This window comes from Plectropomus leopardus, chromosome 7 (genome assembly GCF_026936395.1).
Source record: "Plectropomus leopardus strain MGB_pleo_1.0 chromosome 7, ASM2693639v1, whole genome shotgun sequence".
In the NCBI taxonomy this organism is placed as follows: Eukaryota; Metazoa; Chordata; class Actinopteri; order Perciformes; family Serranidae; genus Plectropomus; species Plectropomus leopardus.
Genome location: NC_142182.1, coordinates 2,988,459 through 3,009,107, shown reverse-complemented (window position 1 = coordinate 3,009,107; position 20,649 = coordinate 2,988,459). Strand labels below are relative to the sequence as shown.

Sequence of the window (20,649 nt, the reverse complement as noted above, 5' to 3'; positions counted from 1 at the left end):
TGCCGCCCCTGTCCCCGAAGAACATTTAACACAAATAATACAATAACAAAAACATATGAGGGTGCAAATTTAAAACTACAGTTTCCTAAGAAGTAGATAAAATTTGGAGAAGAAACATCTGAATTTAAACAGGCAAAACTGAGATTTAAAAAAGAAAGCTAATTAAATAATCAGAAATAAAGTCATATAAAACCGGTTCAAAGTGCTAAAAATTGTCCGGTGGCTAGACGTAAACGGAACCACTATAAAATGCAATAGTAATAAGTTAAAAATATAAAACCGTCAAGTAATAATTCTAGGAGAAGGCTTTCTTATAAAAGTAAGTTTTTACGAGGCTCTAAAAAGTTTCAGTGGAGTCTGCTGATCTCACACTGAAGGGAAAACTGTTCCAGAGGCAAGGGGCCAAAATCGATAACGCACAGTCACAGTTTACTGAGTAGGCTTGGGTGCTATTAAAGTACTTCGGTCTACCAGGGTATTCAAGAGGTATGTTTTTCAGTACCGTCAAAAATACAGACATTCCTCTTTCTGTCAAACTCTTTGTATGTAGTGCACAGCACGCACCTCCAGAGTTCAGTCTCTGGTCTCCACATGCTGTAATTTGTTGCACAGATTGGTTTTGTATAACACGTGCAACAAATATGTTGCACTCTGCAGCCCTGAAGCTAACTGTTATCTTTCTTTGTGAAAGGAAGCAACATTTTGGAAGTTTTTTTTCTTTGCGCCATGTTTCCATCAGTGTAGACGCATACGTTTTATGTCAATGTTTTGCAATTCACACTTGCCATGATAAAAGGAGTTGATGAGCTTAGAAGCTTATTGGAACCAGCCCTCAGCTGGATTTGGTTCTTGATTGCTTTCTCATACAAGGACTCTGACTCTGGTTTTCTGTCGCTTATACACACAGAACAATTTACGGGAAGATAGAAATAGACATACAGCTAAAAACAAGGACAACAGCATAGAAAGGAAAAAACATAACATTTAGCTCTTGTGGACATACAACTCGAAAAAAAAGTATGTATAAATATATTTTAAAAGCAACAGTGATAACAAGTGTACAGGTCACTGTTTCTCTAGATTACAGATATTAAGGTTTTGAGACATGATTTATTAAGACCTGTGTGTGCGTGTGTGCGTGTGTGCGTGTGTGCGTGCGTGCGTGCGTGCGTGCGTGCGTGTACGTGACGTTTGTGCGTGTGTGTTTGTTAAGTCAAGTCAAGTCAAGTCAGTTTTATTTATATAGCCCATTATCACAAAACAAGGTTTGCCTCAGAGGGCTTTACAGTGTCGACATCCCTCTGCCTTAGACCCTCACATCACCCAAGGAAAAACTCCCCAAAAAGAACCCCTGTAACGGGGAAAAAAAAGAGGAAGAAACCTCAGGAAGAGCGGTAGAGGATAGTGAGGGATCCCTCTTCCAGGACGGACAGACGAGCAATAGATGTCGTAAATAGCAAGTGAAATACAATCATGGCAAAAAGGAAAGAGAAAGAGAGGGGGAGAGGGGGGAGAGGGGGGCACAGAACAATAGAAACAGATGCATGTCATATTACAATAATGGTAGGTGTGAAATTAGTAATTGCTCTCTATGATGATGTTGATAGAGATGATAACAGTCTCATGCATATGTGAAAGGGAGTTGTCCAAAGGCAAGATCACAGCATCGGCGCAACCAGGACCAGACCACGATCAGGGCGAGCGGGGGGCACAGAATCAGTACAGCCACAGCACGAGCACAACCAAAGGCAGGGTCGCAGCATCAGCACAGCTATCACCACGGTCAGGCACAGTCAAGGTTACGGCCAGGATCCAGGGAAACTAGGAAACAAGGGAGCAGGAACGCTCCCGAGAGGCAACGGGATTAGCGTAGTGCAGTTCAACAGACCCAGGCTCTGTAATCGCGAGCCCCAGGTGGTGAGAGTACCACATGGCTATCACAGAGCTAAGTTAAGCTTGCACATGGCAATGCAGTAAACAGACATGCATGATTTCTGATGGCAGCATTGAGAGAAGGAAAGGAGCTCAGCATATCAGAGGAAGTCCCCGGCAGGTTAAACCTATGTCAGCCTAACTATGGGCTGGACCAGGCAACCTGAGCCAGCCCTAATTATAAGCTTTATCAAAGAGGAAGGTCTTAAGTCTACCCTTAAAAGTTGAAACGGTGTCTGCCTCCCTGACCGAAAATGGAAGATGGTTCCATTGATGGTTCCAGTGATTTCCATGTTAAAGAAATCACTGTGTCCGCTTTGATTCAGATTCATACAGTTTGGTGTATTTGTCCTGTGTTACATTCAATCTAACAAAGTCTTTCTAGAATGATTTCTCTTAGTCTGCTTAGAAGTGTGTGTGTGTGTGTGTGTGTGTGTGTGTGTGTGTGTGTGTGTGTGTGTGTGTGTGTGTGTGTGTGTGTGTGTGTGTGTGTGTGTGTGTGTGTGTGTGTGTGTGTGTGTGTGTGTGTGTGTGTGTGTGTGTGTGTGCGTTGCTGTGTGTGCTGTGTGTTTGTGACTATAGCAGGGAAACACATCCATCTTAATTCAGCTCTCTGAGACATAAATTGCATCGTGTTGGTCGCAAAGTCACATTGAATTACAGCACAAACTGCACACACACGCAGTGCGGTGTAGTTGAGGGTCTTTTGTTGTCGGTCCTGTTTATCGCCGACAGGTTTCATTACTGAGCTGCCTTAAACACATCAGACCCTGAATGCTTCGTTTTAGGACATTTCACACCACTTTATAAAACATCTCTCAGGCTTCTTACCTGTCGGTCACATTTAACAGATGAAGTCCGCACAGACTTAATCTGATCCTTTGTGGGTTTGAAACTACGCATCCTTTTGTTTTCTTGTTCACCTGCTAAAATGATCAAACCACAGACGTTCATATCTAAAATACTAGTAAACCACACATACTTTAGAAAAACAGGGTTCCTACAGCTTAAGGGAAGTTAGATTAATACTTTTAGCCTTTTTTAATGCCACCGCAGATTAAATTTTAGACCAATTTTAGAAAACAAACTTGAAGAATATTCTTTTTTTTTATTTAAGATTAAGCACAATTTTGTCCAAAGTCTTTATTGTTACATAAAATATTTTGGTACAGTGAAAAAGTTAGATCTTGTTAGAGTTGTGACATACCTGGCATTTGTTGGCGAGGATTTTTTTCTTTCTTTCTTTCTTTTATTTTATTTTTTTGGGCGATTTTAGTTTGTTCTGTGATTCCTTTAGCTTAATTTTCATTATGACGAGTGAAAGAAGAGGGATTTGTTCATTTATTTTTCTTTAATTTAGTTGTAACCATTTATTTTTAGATTGTACAATGCTACGTTAAAAAAAAAGACTCATAAAATTCTGATTCCCATGTCTGAGCAGACTTTTAAAAGCCTTTGAAGACTTTTAAGGATGTCCAGGAACCCTGTCTTGTGGGAATTTTGCTTTTTGAAGTCGACTTATTTTCATTGAAGTACTTGAACAAAGAGAGCCGATAGTTAGAATGACTCTTACATGCGTCATTCTTCAAATAACGGTTTTTACAAAGTTCCCTTTCAGTGTAAAAGGCCGCTTTTCTCAAATGACGGAGTATTAGGTCTAATGGTTCTTGCAATCTCAGCCAAAAGTGCCCTTTCTCTTCTTTTTTTAATGGTATTCGTGGTGTTTCAGCACCCTGAGGTCTTTGTCCTTTTTGTGTTTTATACATTGGTAATCAGTATGGAGCGGCCTATGGAGCCGTACGGCGGCTGAAGCATCAGGGGAGAGCAGCCCGGAAAGTGGCAGCTCATTTGTCCTCTTCGCTCTTTTTCCTGACAAGGACATCCACGCTGTAATAATCACAAATAACTCTGCTTTAGGAGAAATTACTGAATTATAGGCATGGAAACCGCAGTCCATGACCTCCTGCTGCAGAGCTAATACAACACAGCCACAGCCACTGTTTGACTCCACACACGGGACTCTGAATACATTTAAGGATGAATGGTTTTGCGTTGACCTCCGGGTACTCTCAGTGCCTTTTTGTTGTTTCTTTACTTGCTCTGATACATCTTTCATACTAGAGTCATCCAGAGGGCCACAACACTGCTGCCAGACTTTTATTTACAGAGTTCTCGTCTGCGTTTGCTTCTGGAGGAGCTTCTCCTCTGCTGCAACCTTGACTTTAACGTCTCCTAAAGTTTTAAAACAGCCTCAGATCTTTCAAGCCTCCAGCCTCAGATGTTTGAGTGCTGGAGGTTTGGTGTTTTTTGGCTTCAGCTCTCAGCCTTTAGCAGAAGCTCGCAGTTGATGTTTTCACATGTTTCTGTTTGGAATAACGGTTTGTTCAGATGCTGTGTGATGGGTGCACTTAAGGGCAGGATAATGGAAACAACACATATATATTTTTAGGGCTGCAACTAAAGTTTTATATATATCTCAGTGATGCACGATAATGATTATTTCAGCCGATGCCAATAAACTGATAATTTCCAGCTTCTCTTGGCAGATAAGGTACCGATAACCACTACGTTATTTTGTTTTGATGTTTTGTTTTGATTACCTGAGGGTATGACAGGCTGAGATGTGGTGAGTACAGATGAATTTAATTTGTGTATTTTCATTAAAAACAAAAACTAGGAAGATCGCATTTTTGTAAAAGAAAATAATTTTCAAGAGCAAAATCAATTTCATATATATATATATATATATATATATATATATATATATATATACATATATATATATATATATACATATATATATATATATATATATATATATATATATATATATATATATATATATAGACACACATATATGTCGTTCAGCTTCATCAGTGTGTCCCTGTTTGCAGCCCATGTCGTAAATCATCAAAAACAAACAAAAGACTGAAAAAAACACTTTCTTCTCTTATATTTGATAGTTTATTGTTTTGAGGTTGTTCAGAAGCCACTGAGAGCTTCGTGTTCATCAGTGTGGTTACTCTTTTAATGGTGACAGAAAATGACTCGATTAATCTGATGCTGCTTGATTTACCAATCGTTTGCCCTACGCAGAGCTAATTTCTCCTCGTTCGTTTTCTTAATTATTGCAGTATGAAGTGATCATTTGTCACATGTTGTTATGGAGTCGGGTAAATGTTAAGTCTGCAAGGCTTTTTAAAGCTCTGCACTCGTGACACACGTCTACTCTCGACCGTGGAGGCGTGAAAGTGCTCTTCACAATCACACGCAGCCGCTTCATTACACTGAATATCTTTAACCATGTGCTGTAAATACACTTCATCAACACATTGTTTGACTTAAAATAACAGTGGAGCTAATGAGTCTGAAGTTTTGTGAAGATACATTGAAACATATCATGATGCTCAGCATGAGCCCTCAGAGCTGTAGGGCAGTTTTCTTTGAAAACATGGGGAAAAGGCGATGAGCTGCTTTATAAAAATATCATATATAATATAAAATATTTAAAATCATTGAAGCTTTAAGCTGTTTTTTAAGGTTACGTCCTCGGTGTGTCTTTTTGTTTGTTTGTTTTTTTAGTTAACTGTTTTTTTGTATTTAAGATTTTTAGGATGGTCTTTTTCTGGGGGTAGTTATGGAGTATTTTTTGTTGTTTTTTGCCATTTTTTGTCCTACTTTTTATTGATTTTAGCTAATTTCTGGATTGATTCTTCCTAAGCTGCTCATTGACTTCTTCACATGTTTTTGATGTTTTTCAAAGCCAGGACATACAAATCCAAAAGCGAGGCAGCAGCATGAGTTTGTCATTGTCGCTCCTCCTACTGTACCTCGTCCACATTTTATTTAGTGAATGGTCTGAGGCACCAGAGGCTGAAGTCACTCTGCTGACAAAATTAATCATAAAGGTGAAGCAGGAAAGATGCGGTGTCCTTGGAAACGAATAGAAACATTATGATCCGACCACAATCGCCCCGCCTGTCACTCAAACTTACCGTCCTTTCATCAGTACAACTGGCTGAACCCCAAACCTTCATTTCTGAAATAGAAAAGAAAAATGTAACTCCAGATCAGCCGTATTAATGAATCTTCAGATGTGTGGTTTGATCACACAGGTATTTTTACAGCTGTTTACCTGAACAGCTGTGAGTGTGAACGCAGACGTAAATAACCTCGGAGAGACAAAACCTTTTAAAAAAGGAATATACAGGTTTGTGTGCCAGAAGTGAGAGCTTGCTTTTTTTCTGTTTGAAAGACGCCTGTCAGGTGTGTGAAAACTCTCAGCTGAGGCGTAACAATGAAATGAAGATCAGATTAATTTTAGACTCTGCTGCTGAACCTTAATGCAGTCAGGGAATCTTTTTGTTCCTGTTATATCGACTAAACTCTGATTTTAATTTGATTACTTAGAGGAATGGTGTACTTTTGTCTCATCAGTTTGAAACCAGAAATTGCCTTTTTTTACCCACAGTGCTGCCGTAAACTGAGACTGTGATTGTTTCCAGGATTTAAAGATTGGAGGAAAAAATACTTATTAGGAGATAACCATATGGGCTTGATGCCAACACGAACAAACACCAACTAACCCTGCCTCAAATAAAAGAGACTTAAAGAGTAACTTAACACTAAAACAATTTCTGCACTGTCAGGTGCCGGTCCAATAGTTGCAAAAAGAAAAAAGAACAAAACAGATAGTTTATATAAATTCTTACTAAGGATTTAGTGCTCTCCTAACATGAATAGGGATAAAATGATTTAATCTTCTAGACTTTCTAAATGTTATCAGACCAGATGGAAAGGGTTGTGACCCTCAAAAAAACTAATTATCCACTGATTTATAGCTCTTTTCTAATGTAAGTTTATGGGGAAAAAGGTGTTTTGGGCCTCATGGTATTACATGACAGACCTGGTAATTCTAATTTACCACCCCTAAAACTGGCTTCTTATATGTGGGAGTGGCCACGCATGAGGGATTTCTGGGAGGTGATAGTCCACGATTTTACAGAGGAATTGTGGATTTAAAACTTCCGGATCATCCGCTCAACTTTTGAAGAGTTATACACTGCAATAATAGCTCTTTTAGTGACTCTTTGACTCTTTGTTGTAGATCATGTAACCTATCAGGCGAAAAAAGTGCTTCCAGTTTTGTGAATTATTGCTTTTTCAGATCGCCTGAAATACCACCTCATGCAAGCATGAAAACTTTTTTTTTTTTTTTTTAATTTATGTGTTTGGATTTGGCGTATTTGATATAGGCAGTCTCAATTTGCGCAATTTGAGGGTTAATGGAAACCCGCTCTATGATACAACAGTAGATATATTTTTAAAAAGTGTACAAAAACGCCGCTAATATTGTTTCATATTTTTAACTCAAAGGGTGGCATCACATACACCTCATTAACAATAAATGTGAATACCCCCAATTTCAATTTCCCTTATCTGACGTGTTTTTATGGAAATGTTAAAACAATTTGCTCTGTTCAAACACCCTAACTTTTGAGTGGTAATGTATTTGATCACATTCGGCTAACAGGAGGATCCTCACAAACCTTTATCTGAACTCTAAACGGTGAATAAAAGTCCATTAAAAACACGTAGTTAGCGAAGCTCGGAGTGGTGTATCATGGGTAAAACATCCCTTTGATTGGATTTTTTTTTTTTTTGACAGGTGACTCTTAACACCTGTCAATCAATTCACCTCACACTCTCATAGCGCGACACACACCGAGAGCCCTTCCACTAAAGAAGTGTTTGAACAGGAATATTTCCCCCAATTACCACGCTCCTGTGGTGAATCATCGGTGGTATTGTGTAAAATTGACTGAGGCGTTTCTGTGAGAAGAAGGCCATTAGGAGAGAAAGGAGCCCATTATGATGAAAAGAGAAGCTGAGAACAAGCGAGCGAGGAGGAGGAGGAGAAGGAGGAGAGCTGCAGCCGACGTGGTGTTGCCTCCTCGCTTGCCGATTCTCTCAGGAACTCACACGAATGATAAAACATTTATCTGAGAGGTACTTGTTTAAGAAAGGAGGAAACCTTCTGCAGTTAATCAAAGCAGCAAAGTGTCACACTTAACTGTCAGTCTGTCACTCTTTACACCACCTTCATCAGCCGAAACTCGCATAAATATGTAAATGCAGAAAGAGATAAAGAGCCTGTAGATTATAGTGCACTCTCAGTCTCTGTGTACATGAGCATACTTAATGCACTTTTCAGTTAAGGGTTACATTTGAGTCACTGTAATAAGATGCTGTTTGTTCAATAGGAACTAATGAAATAGGCTTAACTGCTTATTATTGTCTAATTATTATCATCTTTTATTCTAAGAGTATATACTTTTTGTAAATGTATTATCACCCACATGACTCGCATCTAGTAACTCATTGCCTTCATCAGTGATACCAGATGCTGGATGTAACAAGTTTTTAAAAAAATTTAACAATGACAAAACTCAGATTTTAGCCAAAGGTGCAGCTAAGTCCTCTCGACACAACAAACTTGCTTCCCTCTCGAATAATTTCTGTGAAAAATCTTGGCGTAATATTTAATGCAGATCTTTATTTCAGTGTCCAAGTAAAAAATGTTGTTCAGTTGTGCTTCTTCCAGCTTAAAAATATCTCTCAAATTAGATCTTTTTTGTCTCCCTCGAACTTATACAAGGTTATACATGCTTTTATTTTCTCTCATCTGGACTATTGTAATGCACTTTCAGCTGGTATCAGTCATAGCTCCCTTCACTGACTCCAACTGGCTGCTGCCTGAATTTTAACAGGCACTGAACATTACTTTTGTGCTAGCAAATCTACACTGCTCATTGTTGTTGTTGTTGTTATTATTATTATTATTATTTTGCCATCTGCCAAATTTCTGCACATGCTCCGTCCTCACGTGAGGGGATGTGATGATGTACACTTCTCCACTTCCAGAAAATAGCCAAGCATTAGTGGACTATAGAAAGGAGTTTGTCTTTAATCCAAACTCATCAAAACAACAGCAAAGACTGCGCTAAATGGATGAAAATTGTCCATTTTGCAAGTTGCTATATTCATAATTTTTGTGCATGTCACATAGCTGCTCCGTTGACATGCATCAACACAAGTAAAAACCAGATAGAATTAGAGGACGTATTATGTAAACACAAATGACACAAAATCAATCAGATTAAGAAAAAGTGTGCATGTAAAGGCAGCTAAAGTCTCCAGAAAGACACTGCTGCTCAAAACTGAATTGCAAAACCTCAAAAAGAGAGAGAGAAGAGAGATGGTAATAGTTGTTTAATCGCAATACACCCTCTTGTGTAATATTGCTTCATTCAGCAACACTGGATCTTAATCTGAACTCTGTTGAACTCGTGTTTTTTCGTGTGTTGTTTCCAGCTTCAGAGTCACTTGTCATTATTCACTGACTCTCTCTTTTACTCCTCTTGTCTCTTCTCTCTATCTTTAGTTTCCATTTCTCCTGACTCGACCATTCTTCATTTATCCATTTATCTCTCCTTCTCTCCCTCCTGCAGTCCTGCTCTTTCTGCCTCAGCACAATCTCCTGCAAAGATGTTTACCTGGTTACCTCTACATGTGCCTCATTTTCTCTTATTGCTGAACCTGCACCTGTCTTCAGTCTGAGTCCTCAGCACGATCAGTAAAATAAAAAAGCAAATATCTGTTGTCTCTGCTGAAGAGATTCTAGACACCGGCATGAGACTTAATGAGGGCGTTGAATCTAAAATCAGTGTGTAGTTAAATATTTTTATCTTTGCCAAAGACTTTTGAAAAGAAAGGGAAAGTGAAGTCCACAGCCTTTTAACCGCGAGGATTTATTCACTGTGAGCAGAAAACAAAGTAACAGCTCTCCAGTTCATATACATATCCAAGTCGTACTGGGGCTCGGTGGCCACAAAATCTGACTAAATAGTCACTATCGGAGCTCTGCAAATACAAACACACACTTCACCTGCTCACACTACCACCACTACCTCTCATTAAATTAGACTGTTACTGCAGCGCCAGTACGTGATGATTTATTCTCTGTAAGCTGGAAACAAACTCACAGCTCTCCAGTTCATATATTAATAGTATTTGCAAAACGCAGTGGTGCTCCATGGTCGCAAAATGTGATTAAATAATAAGAGTTGACCGAAATTGTTTTTTCTTTATTTTTTTAACTTTATTTTTCAGAAATGAAATCAGTGAGACACCACAGTGATGCAAGGTTAAGTCATAGATAAACATATAATACATCTAAATAAACAACAGATCAACCTAATCAAACCAAACACAAATAAAAAAAATAATTAATTAAAAAAAGAAGGAAAAAATAGCCTGCCAGCCACTACTAAGAAATTTCACATAATAATAGCAATAGTGTTACAAAAATATAGATATTTTTTTTTTCAGCGCCAATACCAAGACCGCAGAAAGCGCGCCAGGCTCTGATCCCAGTAGATCTGGGTATTTTACACAATTCTACACCTGGAAAAAAGAGCTTTTTCTGCTTCATGTGCCAATGAGCAGCTCTCATAGGAATGAACAAGGCCTCATCTCCATGGCTATATCCAGACCTTCTTAATACATCCATGGCCAATACAGTAGTTAATGATACCGACAGCTGATATTTGGAACCATATTTGCTTTTCCAATGACAATTTAAAATTTGAAATATAAAAAACCTCCAACACAAATCTTTGTTTGAATGCCTTTAGCAAATGTTTAATCAAAACTATATTGTCAAAATGCCAATTTATCGACTTTTATAATCAGCCGGTCCAATAATCAGTCAACCCCTTAAATAGTCACTGTGGAGCTCTGCAAAAGCCCTGCTATATATGTGTGTGTGTCGGAGAAAGAGAGAGAGACATAGGAGAAAGCGTGGGAACCCAAACTCTGGGGGCTTATTAAAACAATGTAACAATTTATACCCGATGTTTGCGAAATAATCATTTTATATATTGTACATGAAACAAGCCATGATATCGCAAGTATATTCAATATATCGCCCACCCCTACTACACTGGACCTTAAAATGTGATAATACATTAAAATTCGTCCCCGAAATCAATGAGTAATCTTGATAAATAATCATGATTTCAATATTGATCAAAAGTTATGGTGAATATCATTTTGGCCATAATTGTGCAGCCCCAGTAAAGATCCTAAGCCGAAGGTTTGAATATATATTTGAAGTAAAAATGCTCAGACAAAAGTGAAGGTGTACTGTGGAAATCAGCTGTCTTGTTTTTACTCTTTTATACTAAATGCAGTATAAAGTTTTCATAAATTACTAATGTCAGTATTTGGGAATTGCGATGGCTTAGTTCAGAAGGAGTGACACTTGGATTTCATAACTTCTTTGGTTTTCTTAATGGCTGCATCCTAAAATATTGCAGACAAAGTTTGAGCCATTGATTGCTGAGTTGGGTCTCAGTCTGTGTTCATCTCCGACAGCTTCCGCTCATTATCTCAGTTTTAGCACTCACGGTCGACTGAGTGCACATTTCCATGTCATTGAATGTTTTTTTGGGGGGTCGTGAGCTAATGTGGCGCGCTCTTTACTCCCACACTGTTTCCTGTTTGGTGAACACAGCTCTGAGGAAAATGAGGCTCTGCGTCGGCCGGCGGGCTCGAATCTCCTCAAACAACCACCGACCGCAGCGGAAACGCGCCTTCTTCTGCCGGCGCTTGAGAAGGCAGCAGAGCATCACTCAAACGACCGAGAGTTCAGATCCACATTCACACTGACGCTTCATTACACAGCTCTCGTCTGTGTGGAGCTTCATCTCATGTACAGATCATTTGTTTAGATATTACAGCTTTGGACAGATTTATCCGCGTGAGTGTGAGTGGGTGTAATCTGAGGAGCCGACTTTAAAAAAACCTTTTATTTTCCAGCATTTTCCTTGTGTCAGATTGTCTTATAGTCTGTTTTTTGGCTCGTTTTCAGCCTTTTGGTCAGAAAAACAGATGTCATGATCATGTAATCAGTCACTGCTCACCAGTTTGAATTTATATCATTGAGCCGCTTGAAGTGACATCACTTTTCTTGTGTTGCTTTCAGATGCCTTTCACAAGAATTAAAACCTCTGAGCAAATTTGATCTCTTTAAAAAAAACATGGGTAAAAGGCAATGATAAACTTGGTAAAAAAAAAAAAAAAAATCCACAATTTCAAAGAAATCAGTAGATTAAGAAAATTATTTTTAAAAATAAATAAACATTTTTTTTAAAAACTTATTGTTTTTTTGCCTGCTCTACCAACTGAGCGACTGGGTGCCCAAGTTTTTATACCTTTTTACTGATTTCTTGAAAATTTTTGGGTAATTTTGTCTTTTGTTGCTCATTTCCTTCTTCCCATGATTTAAAAAAAATCAAACCAACCAACCAGGGTTAAACCTTGTGAAGGACAGTACCTTGGTGCCCGTGAGGTTGTGGTACCCTGATGCTGATATCACTGATAACATCAAATTAGTTATATCAATTTGAACTCAAGTGAATTCAAACATGATAGACAGATAATTCAACAGTGAAAGTCTTTAACTAGTGTCCTTGATTGTTTTATTTAAGACTCAGAGTGCAGTGTAGAGGCATTTAATCTGAAATGAGGTGTACTGCAGTCGGTCACGTCCCCTGTTCCCCATTGAGTTGATTCTCCAGCACAAAGAGCCCCGCAGTCGAGTTAGGCTGTATCCGTCTGGCTTTTAAAGCCCATTTCCTGCTGCTCCATAAAGAAGCCAGTGTGAAATGAACAGTTTCTCCTTCTCAGCGAGGGCACGAGTTTTTTGGCTGCTTTATTGAGCCTCAGCTTGACGAGGAGCCGTGGAAGCCCAAAGCAATCTTTTGAATTTTAAGGAATCCCTTTTTACTGAGCAGCCGAGCAGCACTAATACCATGAGACAGCGGCAGTGGCGTCTTGGCTGTCGGGCGGTGGGCGGACGGTGGAGTGTTTAGTTTTTTATACAGATCAAGTACTTACAGAAGCCGCCACAGGCTGCTCCTCTCAGTTCCCTCAGCCTCTTGAAAAAGAAAATGGTTTGTTTGCAGGGGAAGCTGCGGGGAGCCATTTTCTGTCAGACATGCCGATCGTTCTCAGGGCCACGGACCAGTGTGTCCTACAGTCCCCGAATGCCCCGCCTGCGCACATGCTGATGGTGATAATGTGCCCATTATACTTAATGTGGTCTCAGCTGAGTGATCTGATTGGTCAAATAGCCCAAAAAGACGGTCACAACTCTCTAACGATGCCTTTTATTCTCCTGCTGCTGGTCGCGCTGCAGACTGTTGTAGTAATGATCTGACGTGATTTTCTTCTATTATTAATAATGATAATAATAATAACACATTTTATTTATAGAGCGCTTTTCAAGGTCCTCAAAGACACTTTATAAAAGTAAAAAAAAGGTCATAATAAGGAATTCTCTCAAAACTGCAATAAAATATACACACTAAAGTAATTACGCATTAAAAGCAGTTTTTCTCCAGAGTTTTTATCTCCTATAAAAAAGTAAATATTCTTAAGTAATCTTGTTATGAGGACTTTAAATTAGAAGTAGAAAAAGTCTCTCTTGACACACAAACACCATAAAAGTTTGGATGAACTACATCTGTAGCTTTTATGTTAGATATTAAAAGCTACCAACCCTCTGGGTCTAATTTTCTGCAGTTACAAATTGCAAACAAAGTAATGATAACTGATTTTTGTTACTGATTCCAAATAAACACTTTTTTCCACTAACCTTACATAAAGGCATATTAGAAATAAGATTTATAGCCCCTCTGTCGATTCATTCAAGGACGCTCGTTATCTGAGATAACATCTTCTAGAACTTTAGGACATTTCTCAGATATCAGGATGTTTCTAGGATTTGAGAAAGTTTCTAGAATTTTAGAACATCAGGGGCTTAGTTAGGATCTCTGTCCAGGGCTGTGGGGCATCCCTACAATGTTAGGGGTTAACCATGTCTCTGTGAAGATGTAGGGCGTTCTATGATTTCCTGTTGCTGAGTGAGCCTCAGTCACATCTCATTCACTTAATTCTCCTGCGACCGGACATTAGCCAAAAGAAGGCTTGGTAGAGAAACAGCTCTCGATCCAAGTCGGGTCAGCCTCGCCCTGATGCCAGCTCTCCTCCCTCTCTTTGTCCAGCACTTCAGTTTTGTTTCTCCCCTCTGGTCTGACTGGCCGCTCATTGTATGCAGTTGGTGGAGATCTTCTTGCAGTCTGCTGCATTTAGTCCAAAACCCCACACAATTTTTCCAGATGTGATTAATGCTTCTCTATCGTAGAAAAGTCGTGCTTTAGCAGAAGGGGTCAAAAAATCATGGTCACCTACTGTTGTATGGTGCGAAATGATGGTAAAGATATCATCAGTAGGCATGGGTCAACATTTCACTATTAGAGGATGATGATCCTGATTTCAACAATCCTTCAAGAACCATTTTTTCAATAAAAGGGTTCTTGGTTCTTGGTAGAACCTCAGCCCTTCAGGAAAAACCCTTTTCAAACCCTTATTTTCTAAGAGTGTACACCAAGCTGGGAAATCCCTCATGGACCTGTCTGTGTGTGGGGACATTACAAAGACACCTGGCAGCATGTTATTGTCACCATGCGAATGTCTGAGAGTCTGTTGTCATCTTTTCGTGGACACCTCAGACTCTGCTGTTGTCTTCTTGGGGACACCTGGGAGTCCATTCTGCCTCATGTCCACCAACAGATTAAATCCTCCTCCAGTCTGTACCTACATAAATCAGTGTACAAAAAACCCCAAAGCAAGACAATTGAAGCACAAGTTTTGTCAGACGAACTGCAGTGCCAACTTTCATCAACTTTCATCTTCTCAGTACACGACTGTACTTTTGGACAAACTGTGACCTTGGTCCTCAGATCAGATGAGTCATGTCCTGGTCTAAACTTAGTGCTGCTTCCCTCAGCTGAATGTCTGCTTGTTATAATCACACCTGGCCTCTCAGGACGGCTGCAGAGGATTTAATATGTGGATGCAGACAGGAAGCTCGAAACGGGCCAGATCAGTGCCGACACCACGTGGCACCGCCTTCATTCGCCCCGCCGTCTGTCCTCTGGTTTTTTTCTTTTTTTTTTTTACAGCATTAGTCACTCTGTCAGTTTTCCCTACACCTGTTCATAAACTCAAACTGTGGTAGATTCTGCTAAACTCTTGTGTAGCTCTGAGAAAACACAGCAGGACTCACGAGTGCTTACCGTTGTTTTCTTTTGTCTCATTCTGCTAAACATGCTGCTCTCCAGAGATGGAATAAAACCTGCGTCGAGTCTGCAAACAAAAATACTGTCTGTTTGGTCTCGTTGTTTGCTTCCTGCCTCAGTGGGATTTATATGGTCTTAATAATGATTCACACTCAAACAGCATGTTTTCTTATGTACCCAGAACGTGTTAGTGAAGGAGCAAGGAGGTGAGTAATATTTCTGGCCCTGTTGCATAAAATTTATCCTAATGGAAACCTATTTTTTATTTTAATTAAAGCTCCAATGTGTATGATTTAGGGGTATATATTAACACATATGGAATATTATAAGTATGTTTTCATTAGTGTATAATCACCTGAAAGTAAGAATTGTGTTTTTGTTACCATAGAATGAGCTGTTTATATCTACAGACTGAGCAGGAAACTCCAACTTCCAGCATTTCTCATCCCAAGTCGTCACATTTTGCTGCTTTTTAGTGGAGTTCAGCGTGTACTTGCTCTAGGTATCCTCCTGCGTCTGCTGCTGACGCTTTTGGATGCTGCTACGTAAACACACAGCACGTGGTTATCATTAGGCAACAAAAGCACATGGCAACCAATGCTGGGATGTCAGGAAGCACACATGCTGGTATGGATAGTTAGAATTAGGGGAAGGAGCACAAGGTAGAAGATAGATTTATAAATCATTTTTATCATAGTGTATGAAACATAGTTTAAAAAATGAAATTACATTTGTCCTTGATCCTGCTACATCTTTAGAGTTGAAGGATGACTTGACTGTAAAAATGCCATCCGGTTGCTTGGGCATGTTGATGCTGATGGCATCATTCAATTCCTGCAGTGCATTTTTGAGTCTTATGTTCTGTCGGCTCTGAACAAGGTCTGCCCATCCAGTGCAACAGCCTGATTCAGGATGTTCGGGGTTAATCATGTCTCTGTGAAGATATGTGCAGAGCAGTCTCTGATTTGTTGCTGAGTGATTCTCAATCACATCTCATCCACTCTAATCTCCTATGACCAGACATTAGCCAGAAGAAAGCCCGGTAGAGGAACAGCTCTCGATCCAAGTCGGGTCAGCCTCGCCCTGATGCTGGCTCTCCTCCCTCTCTCTGTTCAGCGCTTTTGGTTTTGTTTCTACCCCTGGTTTGACTGGCCACTCATCGTATGGTGTCGGTGGAGGTCCCCTAGCGGTTGCAGCATTCAGTCCAAACCCCACATAACTTTTCCAGACGTTGATGAGCGCTTCTCTATCATAGAACAGTCCTGCTTCAGCAGAGGGGGCCATGGAGTCAAAAAAATAGAAAAAAAATGTAGCAAAAAAGTAGCAAGGATTTGAGAAGCTACTAGCTGTTGCATCTACATGTGCTGCCGCCGTCACATGGCACCACATGACAAGGTGTAGCGAGAAAACATTCGCACGGAAAGTGAACACTGGACTCCCACAATGAAAGTCCGGTTCTGTCCAGCAGCGTTCTCACTTGACGCCGTCCAGCAGCATGTCAGGCAGATGTAAAAGGTGGCTTTTGGCATTGGGATCTTACGCCAAAAGCGCTGTCAAAGCGTAGAAGAAAAAAATATTTTGTAACGTGTTTTTACTGGTTTTAATCACCAGGTCTGTCTGTTTTGAAGAGGAAGAGACATCTTTGAATAACTTTTCTGCAAGTAAAAACCTTCTGAACAATAAACACTGAAGGAATTCTAAGCAGGAGAAGTTTCAGCTGGTTGAAATCTGCAGTCCTCAGACACCACTGAATCATCCAGTCTTTTGATGGGATTAAATGGGAAGTAAAACCAAGTGAATTTCTTTTTCGATTTTTTAAAACTCAGATAAATGGCAGAGCTTCTCCTTAAAGTAACATCTGGTTTGGGGACACAATTCTGGATAAGAGGATAATTTCAAATAATAAAATGCTTCACTGTGAGTGGGGGCAGCTTTCCAGTCCTCCCAGTTCATCTTTCAGCTCCTCATGTGGATCTTTAGAGGAGGAAAGGCCTCGGGAGAGCAGCTGTTAATCCACCCTGACACTGACTCTTAACTTTACTCACCGTACAGAGAAAATGGATTTAAAGAAAGCTTATAGAAGATCCAGTTTCCGAGTTGCTCCTCTGCTCTCTGCCTTTAATGCATATTTACCACACCGTATGTGTGAATCTGGGTTTTATATTGACTGAAAACTGTCATGTAAAAACACTCTTTATGTGTTAATTTCTGAAGTGAGAGACACTTGATCAGTGAAGCGTTTGTTGAAGATGAGAGTGAGGAAAGATTTCTGTGGACTGCAGGCTCGTCGTGACGGAGAGCTGAAGGGAAAGAAAAAACAAAAACGACAAACCAAGTCCTTTGAGTAGCCTCTGAATCATTGTCACACCACGCTGACTGGAAGTCTGGTGCAACAGCGCCATCTGCTGAGTGATGAAACCTGATGAGGTCTACACTTACACCTACACGCTGTGAAAAGTGTGACGGACCATTTGGATGAATCCTTATGAAACGTGTTTGTTTTCACAGAGACGAGCTGGTTCAATGAGCGATGGATAAGCTGGGTTAGATTCAGGCTAAAAAATATCAGTTATTGCAGGTTTAATCTTCTAAAATCTGCCTAAGTTTTTAAATACAAACAATTTGTTCATAATTTTGAATCTAATGCAAATATCTGTTATTGTTAGTAAACTGGCAAGAAAAATATGCTTCTTCATATTTTGGATTTGACACATTTTTCTCAAAAAGCATCGTCTCCATTTAATTTTTTTGTCTGTTTTGCTGGGAACTTGTATGATGAACACCAGTTTATTGGTCATGTTGTAAAATGTCTTCTGTGAAGTCATAGTGATGTCATTTGGGTCATCACAACTCAAGCTGGATTTCAAAACAGAAATTTTGTGCTACAAACTGAAGTTTGAGTAACGCAGCTGTTTAAACCAAATGGAGAGGATCATTATGGGAAATGTATGATCCAGAATTTTTGGAGTTTGACCAATAATAGGTAATTAAATTCGACATCTGCTCGATATTCCGAGTTTTTTTGAAAATTGTTTTGAGTAACACTGCGGGTTACAGTGGGACCATGCTCATCAAAAATTTGCATAAAGCTTGTTGATATTTCATCATGTTTTTAAGATATTGGCCAATGAAGTTCAAAAGGGGCGTCGTTCAGCACATAAATAGACCTTACTCCACAGTTGTTAGGCCCTTGCGAAAATTGCTGTATGTCCACACCTGAAATATACCCCAAAATTTTCATTCAAATCGACCACTAGGGGGTGCTACAATAGCAAAAAAATGGGTGTGGCATAACACAAAGCAGACCATAAATCAGAAATTGTTTGTCAAATCATTACAGGATATATTTCAAAACAATGTTGTACCATGTGCACAAAATTACTTTGAATGTTGCATTTAAAAGGGAACTCTACTAGTTCCAAACAAGTGCATTTGCCTGGTGCTAAATTTTGCCATAAATCAATGACAGTTTGTCCAAAAATCACCAAATTTACTTTTTATAAGCTATTAAAGCATGCCCAGAAAATGTTTTTGCAACTGACCGGGGTGACGGCATTGCCAAAGAAGAGCGTAACCCAGCACAGATTTGGACATAAATACATGAGAACCTGTCCAATCATCATTAAACCTGATGGTTATCTTTAATGCAGCGTCATAAACCCTTAAACTCTTTGTGTACTGCAAGATCTTCCCATCTTTTGCAGCTTGTCTTTTTTTCTTACATAATCTTTCTAATGTTTGAAGGATTTTGTATCTTTGATGCTTTTTTTGTGTGTTAATTGTCCCGTTTGGCTGTTCCATCAGCCCGGAGACTTCCTGAGGATCTACAACCTCCGAGCGATCCCAGGATCCAGAAAGGTGCCGGGTCTCACCAGCAGCCAGGCGCAGGAGGTGGATCACCTGGCTTTTCACCTGCATGGAGGCACGGCGTACGGCAGAGGGATCCGGGTTCTTCCAGAAAACAGCTCTGTCGTACAGGAGCTGAAGAGGTACAGAATGAGGGACAAATACACCCAAGAGATTTGCAATCAAAGTTATTGTAGAAAAAAAAATATGCAAACTACAGACTGAGCTCTGGAAACAACAAAAAAAACCCACTGTATTAAAAGTACAGCAGTATTTGGTTAACCACTTGAAACCTTTTTAAATGATTTGATTTCTGTCAAAAACACAAAAAGAAGGCAATGAGCAACTTGACAATAAATGACCAAAAATTCCACAAGGAATTTGTGAAAGGTTGCAAGAAAATTGTGTGAAAATAGCATAAAAAGATAAAGAAAAGTAACATTTTCTATAATCTCATTTTAAAAAAATTATGACAATTATGTGTGTGTACTTTTTTTTATCTATTTCAGTCATTTTTCTAGTTAAACTCTCTTTTTTTTAGTTTTAGGCTTTTTGCATGTCACCTTTTTATATATACATTTTTATTTATTTGCAGGACAATTCATGCCAAGTTGCTGATAGAATTTTTCACACATTTTAAAAGACATGCTGTTTCATTGGTTTAAATACTTACAAAAGACGTCTGAACGCTGTATAAGAAAACAGATGTTGGTTCAGGTTTCAAAGGGTTAATTGGAATGTTTTACTGTATGTTTTGCTGTATTTATGTAGTATTTATGATTATAAGTCTAATAACCACAAGTCTTTTCGTTAATGTATGTGTAGAGTCATGGAGTCCTTCCCAGAGGATGACATAGACAACTTCTTCGAGCCGAACGACTCAGAGTTGCTGGAGGTCTGGAGCACTCCGCCAGAGTCTCCTGGTATGTATCGATGCGTCTCAGATTTATCGTTTTTTCCACCAAGTTGACGGATTTGTCTGGAATCATGCGACACAGTGGTTTCCTAGATAAAAATGTATCCAAATGAGTTGTACAATCAGAACCACTAAAGTGCCTTTACCAGGTAGGAGTTATAACAACGAGGGCGACCGCTGAAGACGAGATCGGCGCTGCTATCGAGGTTGTTCTAAATCGACACGTCTTCTCATTATCGCTTGACATTATAGTTCGTTTTTACTTGGCTTCACTTCACTCTTAAAACCCTAGCATCAGTGTTAGATTCAGGCGCCATACATTTTTCAAGGATTATAGGACAGTTCTAGGACTTGAGGACATTTCTAAGACTTTAGGACACTGCTTGGACTTAATGACATATCTAGGATTTTTAGGATGTTTCTAGGATTTTGAGATGGCTAGGATTTTAGGACATTGCTATGATTTTAGGGCGTTTCTAAGATTGAAGGACATTTCTTGGATTTTAGAATGTTTGTAGGATTTTAGGATGTTACTAATATTTGGAAAATTTCTGGGATTTTAGGACATTTCTTGGATATCAGGACATTTCTAGAACTGTAGGATGTTTCAAGGTTTTTAGGATGTTTCTCTGACTCCAGGACCTTTCTGGGATGTTAGGATGTTTTAGGATTTTAGGACATCGATGTCTTAGCCTAGACCTCTGTTGGGGGTGCGGGGCATCCTCCACTGGCACTTTATTTTGATAA

General features: G+C 39.4%; 1 protein-coding gene across 3 annotated transcripts in view; it reads left to right on the top strand.

The window, feature by feature from the left end:
- Positions 1 to 20,649, top strand: part of pot1 (protection of telomeres 1 homolog) — a 68,779-nt gene that overhangs the window by 40,306 nt on the left and 7,824 nt on the right. For all 3 annotated transcript variants that reach the window (XR_015776937.1, XM_088079655.1, XM_088079654.1), the window contains exons 12-13: positions 18,945 to 19,129; positions 19,812 to 19,909. Coding sequence is in view for 2 of the 3 variants with exons in the window: in XM_088079655.1 (XP_087935781.1) it covers positions 18,945 to 19,129; positions 19,812 to 19,909 (283 nt within the window). In the remaining variant the exon portion in view is untranslated. The remainder of the gene's footprint in view (positions 1 to 18,944; positions 19,130 to 19,811; positions 19,910 to 20,649) is intronic.